Consider the following 16,366-nt stretch of genomic DNA (forward strand, 5'->3'; position numbering starts at 1 on the left):
AGCTGTGCCCTGAGTGCATCACGGGAGGTGAGGGAGCTGCTCCTCCATCCCTCTCCGTCCCCTTTTGCGCTTTGGCAGTTCTGCCACCTCCAGCTGTCACCAGTACACTGCATCACCATCTACCCGTGTGTGAAACCGGTGTTCCTCTCCTCTCTTGCAGGGCCACCCATCATCTCCAGCACACAGACACAGCATGCCCTGCACGGCCAGAAAGGGCAGATCAAGTGCTTCATCCGCAGCACCCCTCCGCCAGACCGGATTGTGAGTAGCACCCTCTGCGCAGCGACCCGTGGGGCTTGTCCAAGCCATAGGGTGCCCAGCGGGTGGGCAAAGTACCTGCCCCAGGCTGACCCCACTCTTGCTTGGCAGGCTTGGTCCTGGAAGGAGAACGTCCTGGAGTCTGGGACCTCTGGGCGCTACACGGTGGAGACAGTCAGCACAGACGAAGGCGTCATCTCCACACTGACCATCAGCAACATCGTCCGGGCCGACTTCCAAACCATTTACAACTGCACTGCCTGGAACAGCTTCGGCTCCGACACAGAGATCATCCGGCTCAAAGAGCAAGGTGGGCATCACTGCCGGGGGGCTGCTGTGGGTTAGCACCTGGCTGGGCTGGGAGATGCCACGAGAGGCAGGATGTGCTCTGAAAAGCCCTTGGGATGTCAAAGAGGAAGCTAGGAAGGATGGAGAAAGCACTCCAGCCGTGTCAGATTGCATCCTTAGGGTACCAGCTCCTGGCAGAGGGGCAGGAGGTGGGAAAAGCCCTGCAAAGCCACTGCTACCCAGCGTAGTCCCACTTGCTGAAGCTGGACAGCATGGTCCAATCCTGCACCCCTTGCTCCCTGCCCCACAGCCCAAGGCGGTGCCCCTGCTGCAGCCTGCAGGATCATTTATATTCATACAGAGATGGGAACAGCTGCTCCTGCCGAACCCCACTGCCCTTGGGGGATTCCTGGGGTGGCCAGGGGATTTCCAGGCTCGGGGCTCTCCACGGTGAGGAACACTTAGCTCCTGGAGGGACTCCAGTCCTCTTCTGTTTTATTAAATGCCAGGGCAGGCAGGTGGATTGTTCTCATTAAGCTGTGATTTATAGGCAAGGCTGCCGTCCAGATTAAATCAGAGCTAAATGAACCCCTTAAAATTAGCCTTGGGCTTCTTCCAATGCAAACAGAGCCAGTGGTTTTTCCAGGTCGGCTGCCAGCCGGCGGGAACTCTCGGCCGCCAGCTGGGGTCCCAGGCAGAGCCTGAGCCCCCAGACCTGGGTGTTCCTGCGAGGGGACGTCCCTGCCCCAGGCAGGGGACACTGTGGGGTGGCAGAGGACATCCCCTTCAGGGGGACCTGCGCTGGGAGCAGGAAACGCTCCCGAGGCTGGCATGGGCGCTTGGGCTGTGCACGGCTGTGGACACTTGCTTTATTTTCAAACAGGTACGGAAATGAAATCAGGAGCTGGTATTCAAGCAGGTACGGAAATCCTGAGCTGACGGTGAATGTGAATTGTCCCCAGCCGTTACCACGCCTGAGGACCCGGCGTCCTCCCCTCAGCAGGGCAGGCAGGGTGTAGGGAAGGTGCAGAGCAGTGCGGGCAGGGGCTGGCAAGCAGGGCACTCCGGTCTCCGCTCGGCTCCGTGCTCCCCGGCGAGCTGCCCTGCCTCTCTGTGCCCCAGTCCCCAGCCACTGAGAGGGGGATAATGCTACACAGCCATGTTTTGCACCTAAAGGGATTGCATACATGCTCTTATGGGGCAAGCCAGAGGGGGAAGTGCAAGTTTCCAGGCTTGTCTGCAGATGTCAGCTTTGCTCAGCTTGCCGGGAGGGTCACACTGCTGTTGTCTCTGGGCTCTGGTTTGCTGTCCCAGCCACTGGGCCCTGTCTCTGGCCCTTTGCAGTCACATTTTTTAGCAGCCCAGCAGAGCCTCAGGCACCTTCCCCACCCCATTCCCTGCATGATTCTCCATCATCCTCAAGTGGCATCATTCACCATTACTACTCATGCTCGCTCAGCTCTGAATTGCAGATCCTGTGCCCTAAAGCTGAGAGCCAGTAAGCTCTCTGCTCACATCCTTCCCCCTCACCCTTTTGCCCCACATCTCCCTGGGAGAGCCAAGGCGAAAAAAAAAAAAAATCTGCCAGAATCCTGCAGCAAGTTACCACCTCTGTCAGGAGCACCACCTGGCAGGTGGCATCAGGCTACCAGGAGAAGAAAGGCCCAAAGGCTTCTTGCTGTGAGTCAGCTGGTGTCTTGTAGGACGATGGTTTGAGGATGCGTGCCTTGGGGCTCTACTGCTCGAGCCTGAGCTCGCGGAGCACTCAGGAGCCCCAGGGAAACTCTTGCACTGCAGTGGTGGTGAGCAGTCAGCAGGCTGGGCAGGCTGATCAGGGAACAGAGCAAGTGCTGCCAGAGTCATGTCACTGTTGGTCCAGCCGTGGTGACAAGTGACAAATCCAGAAATAGGCAGGCCCAGCAGAAAGTTCATGAGTGAGATAAAAACTGAAAAGCCTCAGTATAAACCACAAATTTCATCACTTTAAACAAGCTCTGCAGGGAAGATGAAAGGCTCTTTCTAGATCAAGTGCGAGCAGAAAAGCCTCACTTCAAGCAGCGTGTTTTTTTTGTCACTCTGCAGTTCTCAAGATAGGGCTCAGACCCATCAGGGTGCTGAGATCAGGTTCTGGGTGAAATCTGTGGTCAAAAAGTGAGAGAACACCTTACCTGCAGCCCAGAAAGTCCCAGTGATCTCAGCAGAAGGGTGGCTGGTGTCCTCTCCATGCCCCCAGGTGGCCAGAGGACCTCTTTTTTCCCATTTCTCCACACCAGCTCCACCCCAAAGGACAGTATGAAATGCTTTCCTTATCACCCATCTGTCACCCATCAGGCCGCTGGGCTTTGCTTTGCCAGACCACCTCTCCCCATTCCCGAAATTCACCCCATCCTTCCATAAGGCAGAGGGGCCAAGCAAGCAGAAAGCCTGTGCTGGAGGCAGGCAGGAGGGTGGCAAGAACATGCTCAGATGTGGATGTTCCATCATGGGCTGGAGCAGCTCGCTGCCATCAGAGGTAGCAGCTCCGAGCAGGACACTCTGTGCTTCCTGACCCCTCTCCTGCCTCCAAAGCTCCCCAAAGCAGAGAGGATGCTCTGGTCTCACACTGATCAAGGGCAGCGGATGGATGAAAGGCTTTGCTTTGCCAGACACCATATGTGCCATTGTAGATGTGATTCAGGGCACAAATTTAACCCCCCAGTAGGTAGATAATGGCTCCTGCGGGCTCACCCGGCTGCAATGGAAAGGGTTCCTCCTTTTGGGGCAGTAGCGGATTCACAAGAGGCCAAGGGGTGTTTAGAAATAACAGGAAAGGGGGCCTGTAGGCATCTGCTGCTTTCAGGGAGGTCTCTGAGTGAGGCAGGTGGTGAAGGCAATCTGCGGTACCTGGTGCTGGTGCTGGCAGCCACCCCGAGAGCAGGCAGAGCGCCTGGGGGCACCGATCAGGGAGGGAGCACGGCTCATGGGCTGAGCACCTGACCCTCCTGCCATCAGTGTGAGTTCATACCTCCCCTCCCGGCACACCTCACAAGCCTGGATCTGTGCAAATAAATCCACTTTGCTGGCTGGGCTGCAGCTGAAATCCCTGCTGGGAGCCCAGCTGTGAAGTTGCCACAGGCAGGAGGCAGCAAGCAGTAACCCCTGCCCCCAGGCTGTGGGATGGGGGGCCCTGCCTGCCCGTCGTGGTCTGCCTTCTCTCCCTCCTTCCCTCCCAAACTTGCTAAGCCGAGGAAAAAGGCAAGAGGCTGGGATGTGAAGCAGGCAGAGGCCATGACGGATGGTGCTTGGGTTAATCCATCCCCAGATACTTTATGGCCAGCACCTTCCAGTACCGCTCCGCGGAGCTGAGCTGTCACCTCTGGCAGGTGGGCACAGTGCCTGGTCTCCATCCTCCTGTATTTCACCAGCCCTGCTCTGTAACCTTTCTCCCAGCCAGCTCTGATGCCATTTCTCTTTCTTAATAATATTAACAGGCTGTCTTCTTTTGCACTTTCCATCCACAGCCCTTTAGAGTTAGCTGTTCATTCATTGAGCCATGTGGTGCTACTGAAAGCAATTAGCTTTTCTGGCTCCCTCCTCCTCCCACCACATAGGGGAAACTGAGGCACAGAGAGGTCAGAGCCTGTCCGAACTGCAGCACACGGCAGTGGCAGAGCTACAAGCTTTGCTCCCTGGGCAAAGGGAGCATGGCAGCACCGGGTCTCGCCTCCCCATCCCATTGCCAGCAGCAGCAAGTCGGGGCCAGGGGAGCGAGCCAGGCTCAGTCTCTTTCCCCAGACGGTGCCACGCAGGGACGAGGGATGAAGCGCTGCGGGGGGAGCGGGGAAGAACCCAAAACCCTCCCCAGGTTCACCACTGAGCCACTTGCCAATATCCAGGGGGGGGCTCGCCAGAGGGGGAGAGCCACCCCGCTGCCTTCGGCACAGCTTCAGCCGTGCTCTCCTTCCTCTTGCAGAGTCGGTGCCGATGGCGGTGATCATCGGAGTGGCCGTGGGGGCCGGCGTGGCATTCCTGGTGCTGATGGCCACCATCGTCGCCTTCTGCTGTGCCCGCTCTCAGCGAAGTAAGTGTGGGGCGAATGCAAAGCCCACCCATCAGAGGCAAAGGGCTGGTGCCAGACCTGCTCAGGGCAGCCCAGAGCCATCAGCTGTCCAGGGGGGAGAAGTTCCCTGCGCCCCGGTGTGCCAGGCCACTGCTGAAAAACCTCCTCAGGCTGCATCCTCTTTGTTCTGCTTCTATTTCAAGTGCATTTGCAGACATAAAGCATGTATTTCTGGGTGGGGAATTACAGGCAGCGTGATGGGACACACGGTATTTGACGCCCAGCTGCAGTGGGAGTCCAAGTTAAAGGGACATTAGAGACACAGGCAGAGGGAAGGAGGGGTAAGCAGAGTGGCATCATGTTGCCTCATTAAAAAGAAACCAGGAAATTAAAGGATGATAGTTGGCTAAATGAAAAGGCCTGGAACTAGGGAGAGCAGCATGAGCATCCGGAGTATGTCGGGTAGCAGGAGAGAGCGCGCAGTGCTGGACGATGCTCCCAGCTTGGGAGACGCATGCAGGAAACAGTGGATTTTCTTCCCTTGCTTTCCCCTTCTTGTTCTCCCCGTCATTTGCAAAGCAATCAAAGAACCCTGTCTCCTCCTGGGTTTGGGTACAAATGCATGGCTTCCCACAGCAGAGATGTGTTTAATTTTAAGAGCAGTAACGATGCCTCTCCCTGTTCAATTCCCCACATTTTGAACTCTTGCAGACTGCATTAGCAACTTGTGCAAGTATTAACGAATTAAAACCAGGGCCATCATTAATCTTGCTTTTTTGGGAAGGGTTGCTGACAGGCAGGAGTGATGCTAGGACCTTGCCAATTCAATTTTGCTGAGCTCATTCAGCAATGATGGGCAATTCGAGTGCCTGGAAGAGGAGGCCAAGCCCTGTTACCACGTCAGTGCTTGGCTGCAATCGGCCGTGCTCTCCCCGCGGTGCAGACACGCACACCCTGCATTGCTCAGAGCATGTGGTTCGTTATATCCCCCTTTTTGGCTGTAACCAGATGGTGCAGGGCTCTTTGCAGGACACACAGTATAAAGTGAATGCCATGACAACAGATCAAAGATGTGGTGCACATGCCAGCTTTCAGAGCCGTCACCGGTGGTTTCAGGCAGCAGTCACTCACAGGCTGGATGCACACAGAGGAAGGGAAGGGCTTTGGGGGACAAAGCGGTGCTCATCCTTCCACGAGCTTGTTTGAAGGCAGCCCTGGGAGATTCCCAGGCAGAATCAGGAATAAAAGGCGTTTTCCTCCCTGGCGATGGGAGCATGAACAGAGGAAGAGGGAACCGGGGACGTGGTGGTGTGGCAGCGCTCCAAGCCCCTTTCCTCCACCATGGTTCCAGTGCAGCTCCCCTGGGGAGGTCTTCAGCAGAGGGTGCTGGGCTGCCCAGCTCCCACCTCCCCAGGGGCAGCAGCCGGCCCTAGAGGAACTCATCCTGCACCCCCCTCACCATGCAGGGCAGGACTCGGCTGCCAGGGTGTGCAATTTTTGCAGATGCTGCCAGAGTGTTTGCACTGAAGGGATCGCACACGTGATGCTGTGGCCGGTACCCATGGGGCGGTCTGGCCACGTGCCGAGAAGGGGAGGCGAGGACTTAGCGACGTGACACCTGCAGAGGTATCACAGAGACCAGCTGAGGACTGATGGGCCCAGCAGAGTGCTTTGATGCAGGGCGAGGGACTCATTTCCTACCTGGATGACTGCAGATTTGTCTCCCAGGACAAATACGGGAGCGCGGTGGCATCATTTAAAGCAGCAGCCTGCAAACAAAGCCTGCAGCCTGTGGCTCCCCACGGAGGGGACAAGGTGACCCAGCAGTGACTCAGGGAAGGCACCTCCTGCACCACCCGTGGCACAGGGGAGGCGACCCCAGCTTTGGGGAGAGCAGAGCAGCAGCAAGCACAGACAGACCGAGACTGGAGGCTGTTTGTTTTCTGGAAAAGAAAGGAAAAAAGACTTTATGGCACATCTGTTGTTGTATCTTCGGTGGCATAACAGCCCAGAGTTATTTAAAGGGGAACACTCTTGGGGCAGGACGTGCAAGACGGTAATTAGCTTTTCCTTGTGATTAAATATGGAGGCTCCCGTACCAGGAATGTCATCCCAGCCAAAATAAAGAAAGAAATAACGAGCCACAACAAAGAGCAGTAAAGACCTGCCAGCAAAGCCACGCAGCTTGGAGATGCCCGCGGGTGGCAGCAGGGCTGCAGGCACCAAGGCTGAGGGATGCCAAGGGGAGAAGATGGAGCCCAAGGACGGAGCCCCAAGCCAGGGGCCAGCCATGGTGGATCCGAAAGCCCCAAGGCCCCATGGGGCCAGGAGGGGTGGTGCAGCAAGAGCCCTGCGTGGCACACAGAGCCCGAGCACCCGCGTCAAAGCCACAAGCTGTTGGTATCTTGCTGCACGGGTTTGCATCCATCTCTGCATTTCATCTCAGATCCGCACAGCCGTTTCTTTTCCCGCTGCTCGCCGTCTTTGGTTTAATTTTTCTAAAATGACTTCTTCAAAGCATGCCTGACACCTTCAGGGAAGACAGAGTCTCTCCATACAATTTCTATCTTCCCCTTGCCCTGAATGAAAACAGGCTGCTTGGTGCAGCAGCCGGGGGTGATTTTATCATCTCTCCCAGAGCCCTGGCTTCATCTTTGTTAATTGCTTGGACTTTCCCTTTGGTGCCTGCTCCCCAAGACTTTTCTCAGGGGCTTCCCAGTGCACGAGAAGAGCTGTTGGATCCCTTGGGAGTGGTGTTTCATGTGCTCCTCAAGCTGTAGACCATCAGTCTGGACAAACATCCCCTGATTGCTTGGGCAGCCCAGGCTCCTGATGCAGTCCAGCAGAGACTAACCAAGCTCCCATGGGAGTTAAACTAGAAATCTGAGCTCCATGGTGAGGAAGGTTTCACATGCCTGCACCCTGTGGTAGTCCAGCATCGCTCTCCCCAGTCTTGGATGCACTTACTGAGCTGGGGTTAGGGGTGCACTCAGACCGGTCCCTGAGGGTGCTCAGCACGGCTGCATTCATTAACCCCTCTCCCTCTCCGTCTCCCTCTCTGCCCAGATCTGAAAGGTGTGGTCTCTGCCAAGAACGATATCCGCGTGGAGATTGTGCACAAGGAGCCAGCCTCAGGCAGGGAGACGGAGGAGCACCCCACGATCAAGCAGCTGATGGTAAGGGTTTCCTTCCCCTCCCTGTAAGCAATTAACGGGTTTGATGGTAACGAGCACAGGCACACACAGTGCGGTGCCATAATCCCCTCCCTGGGCAAAGATGCTCATCCAAAACCTTCCTCTTGAGGTACCATGCAGTAAAAGCTCCTCAAGTGAAACTTTGCTAATGAGGAGCAAGGACGGGCTGAGGCTGATTGCAGCAGCCCAGCTGCCCATGGGGCTAATTGCAAAGCAAGTTTGCCACCTCACGCGGGGGGAAGTGCTGCAAACTGCAAGCAGGCACACAGTAGGTGAACACGGGATAATAATAAAGTAATTAGCCAGCACAAACGGCACTCTCCTGGATACGCTTGAGATATTAATAAGTGCAAAAGCAGCACGTGCAGACGGTGGTTTGCAGACTGCTAACCCAGCGGTGTGTGGCCAGCCCAGCGTGGAGTGGATTTGCCGCTGGGGAGGGCTGGGCAGGGGAGGGTGCTGATGAGCAGGAAATTCATCCCCACAGTGAGTTCAGCTTCGGCCCAGGACTGGCATATCCCCACGGGCACGGGCTACTCCTCTCACTGCCAGCACCTCTTTTCTCCACATCTGAGGCACAGCCTGCTGCCACTGCTGCTTGCTGGTGTTGTGTTGTAGGTGACAAATACAAGCCGAACAAGTGATGAGGTGAGTCGAGCCAAAGAAAGCCAGGAAGCTGAAAAAGGTTGGAGAAAAGAGCAGATGTGAGAGGGAGAAAGGGCTGAAGCGAGCGGGGGCTGCTTTCTAGGCTGCTGGGTTGTTTTTGCCCTCTGGATTTTGGGGCAGCAGTTGAAAGCATCACTACACCCTGCTGGGCAGTGCACGTGTACAGCAAGTGAGGATGCAGGAGGCAATGGAGCCCGCCAGCCAAGCACAGAGGTTTCTGTGCTGGGAGCTTCATCCTCAGAGGGGCTTTGCCCAGGAGGGACCAGCAAAGGCAGAGGTGACCTCTGTAAGTGGGATCTCTGCTTTCTAGGCAGGGAAGAAGGAAAGGGGTCTGAAAACTTGTGGGGGGGTTCTTTTTAGATCAGCCAAGCATCTTTGCTCAGCAGAAGGGCAGAGCAGGCTGGGCTTTGGTTTCGGACCATGCTGCAGAGATGATGGGAAATACGGAGTTTCCTCTGCGTGGGACCCTGTGCCACCATCTGTACAGCGCTGCCAGGGAGCTTCCAAAGGAAGGGCTGAGATTTGCCTAAATGCTGCTCAAATGCTCAAATGCTGCTCGAATTTGCCCAATTGCTGCTCCATCAACACGCTGGAAGCCTCAGCAGAGAAGACAGATGAGTGACACTTACCAGTGACGAGCAGTAAATGGGGATGAGGATGGTGATGGGAGGCCAGGGACAGGATCTGAGCCTGCAGGATACTGTGGGGGCGAGCAGGGTGCAGTGCTTGCTTGGCTCATTTACCAGAGCCAGACGGCGATTCTGCATCCACGTGTGCCCTTGATGAGGTTGGTACCGGAGCAGCACGGCACGGCGCTGAGCACGTTTCAATAAGGATGTTGGCAGGATGGAAATGGTGCAGAAAAAAATGACAACATTGATTTGATAGCAGGAAAAAATGCCTTACAGGGAGAGGTTTAGAGAGCTCATGTGTTTTAGCTCATCAGAAAGATTTCTGAGAGGTGATTTGGTTGCAGCATGCTGTATTAAAGCTATTTGAGCGCAACCAAGGCAGGCAAAATCAAGCACAGTGAGGTACAACATGACAGCATAGCAGTGAGTGTGCTTGGCTGCTGGACTGGGGGGAGGAGGCGATTTCCCCACTCTCATGGCCAAGCTTTTCCTGGAGACACATGAGCTGAAAATAACCCTGTCAGAGCAACATCATCCAACAGGCTGGAAGAGATGGCCTAAAGTCTCTGAGCTTGATGCTGGGTCTCCATGCGAGTTTGGCACTGATTGGGACATCCCTGGAGATGAGAAGACATCAAAGCCCCTCCACTGCATGGACCGGATCCTCCCTGTCCTCATCTGCCCTTGGCAAGAGCACCCCCAGCAAACACTCCCCAAATTCCCTTCCCTGCTCGGGTGCTCACCCCACTCCCCCTGCTCGCTGCTGGGAGCAGCCTCCTCAGGCAGTGAGCTGCCTCGGCCCAGGTGCTGCACAGCTTCCTGATCAGGCTCTGTGTTTGTCACCGGCAGATGAAGTTGCAGAACTCATCCACTAACGAGCAGTGGGTGGTGAGACCCCTCTGGCAGGAGCAGTGGCAACGCGCTGCAACACCCTGCTTGCTCACCCATCCCCTCCTGCTCTCCCTCCTCCCTGCACCAGCACCGTGGCCCCTGCTGCTCCTTCGTTTGCACCTCCTGAGCTCACCGGGATATTTCCTGCCCACGGTGGAACCTGAAATTATCTCCTTGCCCTCAACAATGTTCCTAACACCTTGCAATTTAATATCAACTGTGAACTGCATTAACACACTGGGCGCTGGAGTAGCACGATCATTAATGCAGATGTTAACAAAAGGCAGCTCCACATCAGCCCCTTCCCTCTGTCCCAGGCCCTGCGGGAGTGGAGGTGCAGCTGTGGCATGGACGGTGCTTTGCTCTGCTTAAGTGTTTTGGGCTGCAGAGCGACTCTTTTTTTTTTTCCCCCTAGTTTTTCCTGAAAATCATTATTGCATTTGTTATTTTGCAGCCATCTGTGACCTCCACAGTGCTCTGTGCTTTTCACAAATAATTATTCATGCATCTGTAAATTCATTAACACCTTAGGAGACACGTCATGCTGTCTGATTTGCATATGTTCACGTTGTCTCAGCATAGTACCCCCCCTCTAGACGAAGGAAGGCTGCCAGCCCAAAGAGGCCAGCAAGCAAACAGCCACCAGAAGCTGCAGGCAAGAGCTCCCGTTAAAGCGTGTGATCCCAGAAAAAAAAAAAAAAAAGAAAAGAAAAAAAAAAGGCAAGCCTTCTGCAATGACAGCTTTGTCTCTTGTTCCGTTCAGCCCTGACATGCCAGGGTTCCTGGCAGCAGCACACCAGTTCGGCTCCAACGCTGCCTGGCCATGATGAGGGACAGCAGAGGAGCGAAGGACCATCAGCTTGGATGTGGTTTATCCTCATCTGCTGTCACGGCTCGGTGATGGGGTTGTTACTTCTGGTGGATTAGGGTCTGTGCCTCAGTTTACCCACCTGTGAAATGGGACTGAAGGTGCTGGATGAGACTTCCCTGCTGCCAGGGATACTCATAACAGCGATGAGCCCAAAGGGACCAACACACAAGAGCATCCCAAATCAAACGGGGTCCAGCGCTGCCAGGTGGGCCCAGGCATCGCTTTGGAGTAGAATGGTGAAAACAACAAAACCGGGCTGATGGCCTTCTTGCTCCACTTACTTTTTTTCCCCATCCTCCTGCTCCATGGGACAAATCCCCACTTTGGTCGCACCTGCAGCCACCACTGCACACATCCTTGGCTCAGGAGGTGAGCTCAGGTCCAAGTTAAAGAGAAAAAAAGCAGAAATTCAGGGCAAGAGACATTTCTACCCACAGCCCAGCTGCCAGGGCATCATGCTTCTGCCTTTCTTCCCAAGAAATGCTTCAAGCACCCCGTGGATTATCAGGAATCTGATAAGCAGCGTCCCTCACCTCTGTTAGGGTTTGACCTGTGCAAGTTTCAAAGTACATCTGAGTGTCATCCAATTACCCGACAAGCAGAAAACATTATAATTAAACCCAGAGCAAGGAGGGGAGCAGCCCCCCAGGCAGGGCTCTCGCCAGCCTGTATGGGTTCATCGCCTGCCTCTGTGCTGGGACCCTGCCGGGGACTCCGCAGGGAGACCCATTTTAAAAACATATTGTCTCCTGTAATGAAAGCAAAGAATTTAATATCCGGTCTGTTGAATTCACCATCCCAGATGAAAGCAGCTTCATTTTGCGGAGCTAAATGAGGGAGAGCTTCAGCATGCGGAGGATTAGGCAGCACAGTGCTGGAGCATACCCAGCCTGGCGAGCAAGGCGGGTTTGCCAGCAAAGGGAGCAGCCTGGGATTTTAATATTTAAGAATCATTTCTCTGCCTTGCACGACCTTGAGGAGTCACCTTGATGGCTGTAGGAAACAGCGTAGAAAACCTGGTATGTTGCTTTGCAGTGGGGAGTCTTTTGTAGCAAGAGAAACTGAGGCACGAAATGATTACGGATGCCACACATTGCACCCTGTAGCCATGTGGGTCACGAGGGACCAGTGAGGCTTGGGCATGGGGAGGGGGAGAGAGTAAGAGCAGCACCCTGGTCTCAGGATGCCAAAGCTGGCACCACCCGGTGCTGCCAGGCGGCATTGGCAGCTGGCACGCTGTCCCCGGGATCTGGCCATGCCCTTGAGTTGAGCAGCACCAGCAGGAAGGGGATGGCAGGCACTCGGCTCCAACAAGGCGGTGCACAGCGTTGTCACCAGCCATCAGCATGGCAGCAGAGCGGCCAAAGGATGGCAGCATATTGGTGGCTTAGTCCAGAGGGCAGCCGGGCACCAGGCAAAGCCTGCAGGTGGCACAGGGTGGCTGGGCCCTCGTCGGCACTTGGGAAGCTCTGCGCTGCCCTGGGCACGGATGGGACCCACTGGGAATGGGGACCTAGCTGGTGCCCCCATGTCCTGCTCTGTTTTGAACATTTTTCTCTACCCTCCTCCTCCCCTGCTGTCTGTGCGTTCATAATCCTTATTAATAGCGGTGATGGAGTTAACTTTCGTCCCCACTCTGCATATTGACATGTAGCCACCTGTTTGAATGAGGAGCCTCCTCATTAACAAGCTATTTATATACAGCAGCTCGGGTGGCATTTGATAGTCACGCAGCACTCCGAGCGCTGCCCACTCCGCAGCAGATGCCCTTTTGTGCTCAGAGGGATGGAGAAGATATGGAAGCCATTTAGCGGGGGAAAAAAATAAAATATGTAGCAAAAGCCACTCACTTTGGGTGAGCTGGGAAGGAGCTGCCTGCCCCTGCCCAGGTCTGGGTTAAAGGGTCGTGCTTGAGCTTTGCCAGCCGAGGATAGAGAAAGGCTCGTGCCTCCCTCTGGCTGATTTCCCAGCCAACCCGGAGCAGCACAGGCCTGGCCGGTGCCCATCGGATGCCGGGATGGGGATGAGTGTGGTCAGGGACTCCCAAGCTCTCTGTTTACCCAGGGATCAAAAGGAGAGGAAGGAACGCAAACGAGCACCCCGCTGCCCGCTAATTGACAGCATGAGATTGCACTGAGCTAAGTCGTGGCGCGGGCTTTAATAAAGGTCACGTTAATGAATGGCTTAATTTGGGAATTAGAAATGACCGGCTGCGCGTGCTGCACGGGGACCCAGTGCCCTCTGATGGTGCAGGGGCTCACTGCAGCACCACACCCCCGAGGGAGCCCCCAGCCCCCCCAGCCCTGGGCACAGGCAGGTCCCCAGTGGGCTATAGGAGCACCCCAAATCACCATGGCAAGAGGCACTATGAAATGCCTTACAAGACCCCAGAAAACCCATGCCACCACTCGACTTTGGTGTTGCAAGGCACCAGTGGGACACCGCCTTGGCAGGTGTGCTGCCCTGCCCCGCTCCAGCCCCGTCACCACCAAACCCCAGCAAAATGTGAGAGGAGAAGGGGTTTCTCCATTGGGGACTTGGAAATCCTTTGGGCACAGTCTGTACAGCCATGTGCAGCCTCCTGCAGCCGTCCTGCAGGGATTTAGGGGCCCCTCGTGCTGCAGGTTCAGCTGCCCTGAGTTTCGTGCTTGGTGACACGTGTGTTTATCCTACTAAATCAATGGCTCTTACAAGCTTTTTTTTTTTTTTTTTTTTCCTGGAAAAACTCAGGTACTTTTAATTTATTGCATTTAATAGCCATATCAAAGGCTTTCAGAAGATGAACAGAAAGCGCTGCAGGGTGAATTTCCACAACCACTTACCGTTTTAAAAAGGGAAAAGAGAGGGAAAAAAAGAGCAGGCACACACGGAGGAGTCGGGCAGGCCAGCTGTGCAGCCTTGGGTCTGCAAGCGGGACGGGGCTCGGCACCTCTATGAGCCAGAGCTGTGCAATCCGTGCAGGCAGAGATAAAAGGCAGCTGAGAAATTGGCCGATAATTATTCAGCGTCTGCACAGACCCACCTTTCTGAAGTACGGATAATTAAAGTCGTATTCTAATTAACGCACACCTTGCCCCCAGTTGCGGTCAGCCTTCAAAAGAAGAAATAATGAGGTGGGGAGGAGCGGGCTGCCCTGGCGAGGCCGGTGTGCCTGGGCAGCAGCATCCGTATCCAGAGCAGCAGCGAGCAGAAATCAACCCCAAGGTGTCAGTTCCTGACCGGTCCCTGCCGGCACCACTCCCAGCAAGGCTGGGTAAAGGCTCCAGGACTCGAATATTTTGAGAGAAGCCAAAGTCAAGAATTTAAAATAAAATAAAATAAGGATTTCACATTAATTATGGCATTAAGGACATGCCAAAACCCATCTGGGATTTTATTTTTTTTTTACTGAGAAGTTGTCTAGCAGCCAAATTCAGGTTAGGAGGAAAGGATGAGGAAAAAAAAAATAAAAAAGACATTCTGGGGGTTGTTTTGGACAGGGGTGTCACTGTCAGCAATTCGCAGCCACAACAGCTGTGAATAATTCACCCTCTGCATCAGCTCAGCCTTTTTGATCCTGGCCAGAGGGGAAGAAAGCAACTTGTGAGCAGAGCATCAGCTGTGTAGAGGTGCTGATGCTGCCCTGCTGGAGTGGCCCTGGGCAAGTCCTTCCTGGAGTCACCACCAGGAGCAGGGCTGGGGGTGCTCATGCCCAGTTGCCTCCTTTCCTAGATGGACCGGGGGGAGTTCCAGCAGGACTCGGTGCTGAAGCAGCTCGAGGTGCTCAAGGAGGAGGAGAAGGAGTTCCAGAACCTGAAGGTGAGCCAGGCCCCAGGACAGAGCCTCGACAGCAGCCACCCTCTGTCCCCAGCCCTGCAGACGGAGGTGCCTCCGTGTCCCTCGGGTGCCGGCGTGGCCCTGTGCCAGCCATGGGGCATGATCAGCCCTTCCCTTGCCGTATGCCACCCCTTGGCTCCCGTGGTGACCTCTGTCCCCATGCCAGGAGGGATGCTGCAGTACCCCCGGTGCCATCTGCTGGTCTCAGCACCCTCTGGGGGCAAGAAAAATAAATCAAGGTGTGTGCCAGGATCAGGGTAGGGGGGAGAAGAAGGGGGAATTGGTCACACAGGGGGATGCTCAGATGCTGCAGCCAGGTTGGGTGGTGGAGGGCATCCCTATCCCACCCCAATGAGCTGGAGGGAGTTTGGGGTGCCCCCAATCCCCACCAACACCAACACCACCCCGCAGGATCCCACCAACGGCTACTACAGTGTGAACACCTTCAAGGAGCACCACTCGACGCCCACCATCTCGCTGTCGGGCTGCCCGGCGGACCTGCGCCCTGCTGGCAAGCAGCGGGTGCCCACGGGCATGTCCTTCACCAACATCTACAGCACGCTGAGCGGGCAGAGCCGCCTCTACGACTACAGCCAGCGCTTCGTGCTGGGCATGGGCAGCAGCTCCATCGAGCTGTGCGAGCGTGAGTTCCAGCGCGGCTCCATGAGCGACAGCAGCTCCTTCCTCGACACGCAGTGCGACAGCAGCATCAGCAGCAGCGGCAAGCAGGACGGCTACGTGCAGTTTGACAAGGCCAGCAAAGCCTCCGCGTCCTCCTCCCACCATTCCCAGTCCTCGTCCCAAAATTCGGACCCCAGCCGGCCCCTGCAGAGGCGGATGCAGACACACGTTTGAACCCCGGGGATGCCCGTGGGGCACGGGCTGGGGGCTCTCCACACTGGGACGGTCACGCCGGTGGTGGGAGAGCCAGGACCTGGCCCCCAGAGCAGGGCTGTGCCAGCAGGGAACGGGACCGCTGCACACTGAGCACGACCCCGCCAAGGATGCGGCGCCATCCCCAAAAGGTGTGGGGGGGAGGGGGCTTGGGGCCACCGTCGTCCCAGCGAATGCCCCCCCCTGCACCCACCCATCCGCTCGCCTCCGCTTCCCCGCTCCGCTCGCCCCTGGCTCCTTTCCTTCCTTCTTGGTGTTTGGTGTCCATAATTATAGAGTCCATTTCGGGGGGGTCCCGTCGTGGTGGGATGGGGGGTGGGGGGGAGACACATGCCAGCGGGGACGGGGACCCCCAGAGCACCCCCGGGAAGGGCCTCGCCGCGCTGTATCGCGGGCAATACAAGAGGTGTTTCTCGTGGCACGCCTGGGCTGATGGCCGCGCCGGGAGGGGACGAGGACAAGGATGCTGCTGCTTCCCGTGCCTTTCTTCCTGCTGTGACACCTCCTTCACCCGGGAGCTTGGGGTGTGCAGCAGTGTCCCCAGGGTGGGGAGGCTGCAGGGGTGAGGACCCCACCATGGGGGCTCGGTACACGGGGAAACTGAGGCACAGGGGCAGCCGCTGGCAGGGCCCCACAGCTCCATCCCTGCAGGAGCCAGGACGTGGGGCGTCACAGCAGGGACACAGCAGGTAAGGGCAGGGAGGGACAGGGAGCCTGGGACACGTGCTGGGGCACCTGGGGACACACACACGGGGACATGAGCCCAGGAACACAGCCCCCAGGTACACTTGAGGACACGGTGACGGGGACCTGACAG

General features: G+C 56.2%; 1 protein-coding gene across 2 annotated transcripts in view; it reads left to right on the plus strand.

Moving 5' to 3' along the window:
- The window catches only part of KIRREL3 (kirre like nephrin family adhesion molecule 3), a 316,007-nt gene extending 300,211 nt beyond the window's left edge, over nucleotides 1-15,796 (plus strand). The window contains exons 11-17 of one of the 2 annotated variants that reach the window (XM_082778151.1): nucleotides 161-261; nucleotides 370-568; nucleotides 1,430-1,465; nucleotides 4,499-4,606; nucleotides 7,652-7,761; nucleotides 14,551-14,637; nucleotides 15,067-15,796. In XM_082778151.1, the coding sequence (XP_082634277.1) occupies nucleotides 161-261; nucleotides 370-568; nucleotides 1,430-1,465; nucleotides 4,499-4,606; nucleotides 7,652-7,761; nucleotides 14,551-14,637; nucleotides 15,067-15,510 (1,085 nt within the window). In that variant the 3' untranslated portion in view covers nucleotides 15,511-15,796. The remainder of the gene's footprint in view (nucleotides 1-160; nucleotides 262-369; nucleotides 569-1,429; nucleotides 1,466-4,498; nucleotides 4,607-7,651; nucleotides 7,762-14,550; nucleotides 14,638-15,066) is intronic. The other variant, XM_082778152.1, reaches the window with a different exon arrangement.
- Nucleotides 15,797-16,366: the final 570 nt, after the last annotated feature.

Source organism: Aythya marila (assembly GCF_965140915.1).
Source record: "Aythya marila genome assembly, chromosome: 23".
In the NCBI taxonomy this organism is placed as follows: Eukaryota; Metazoa; Chordata; class Aves; order Anseriformes; family Anatidae; genus Aythya; species Aythya marila.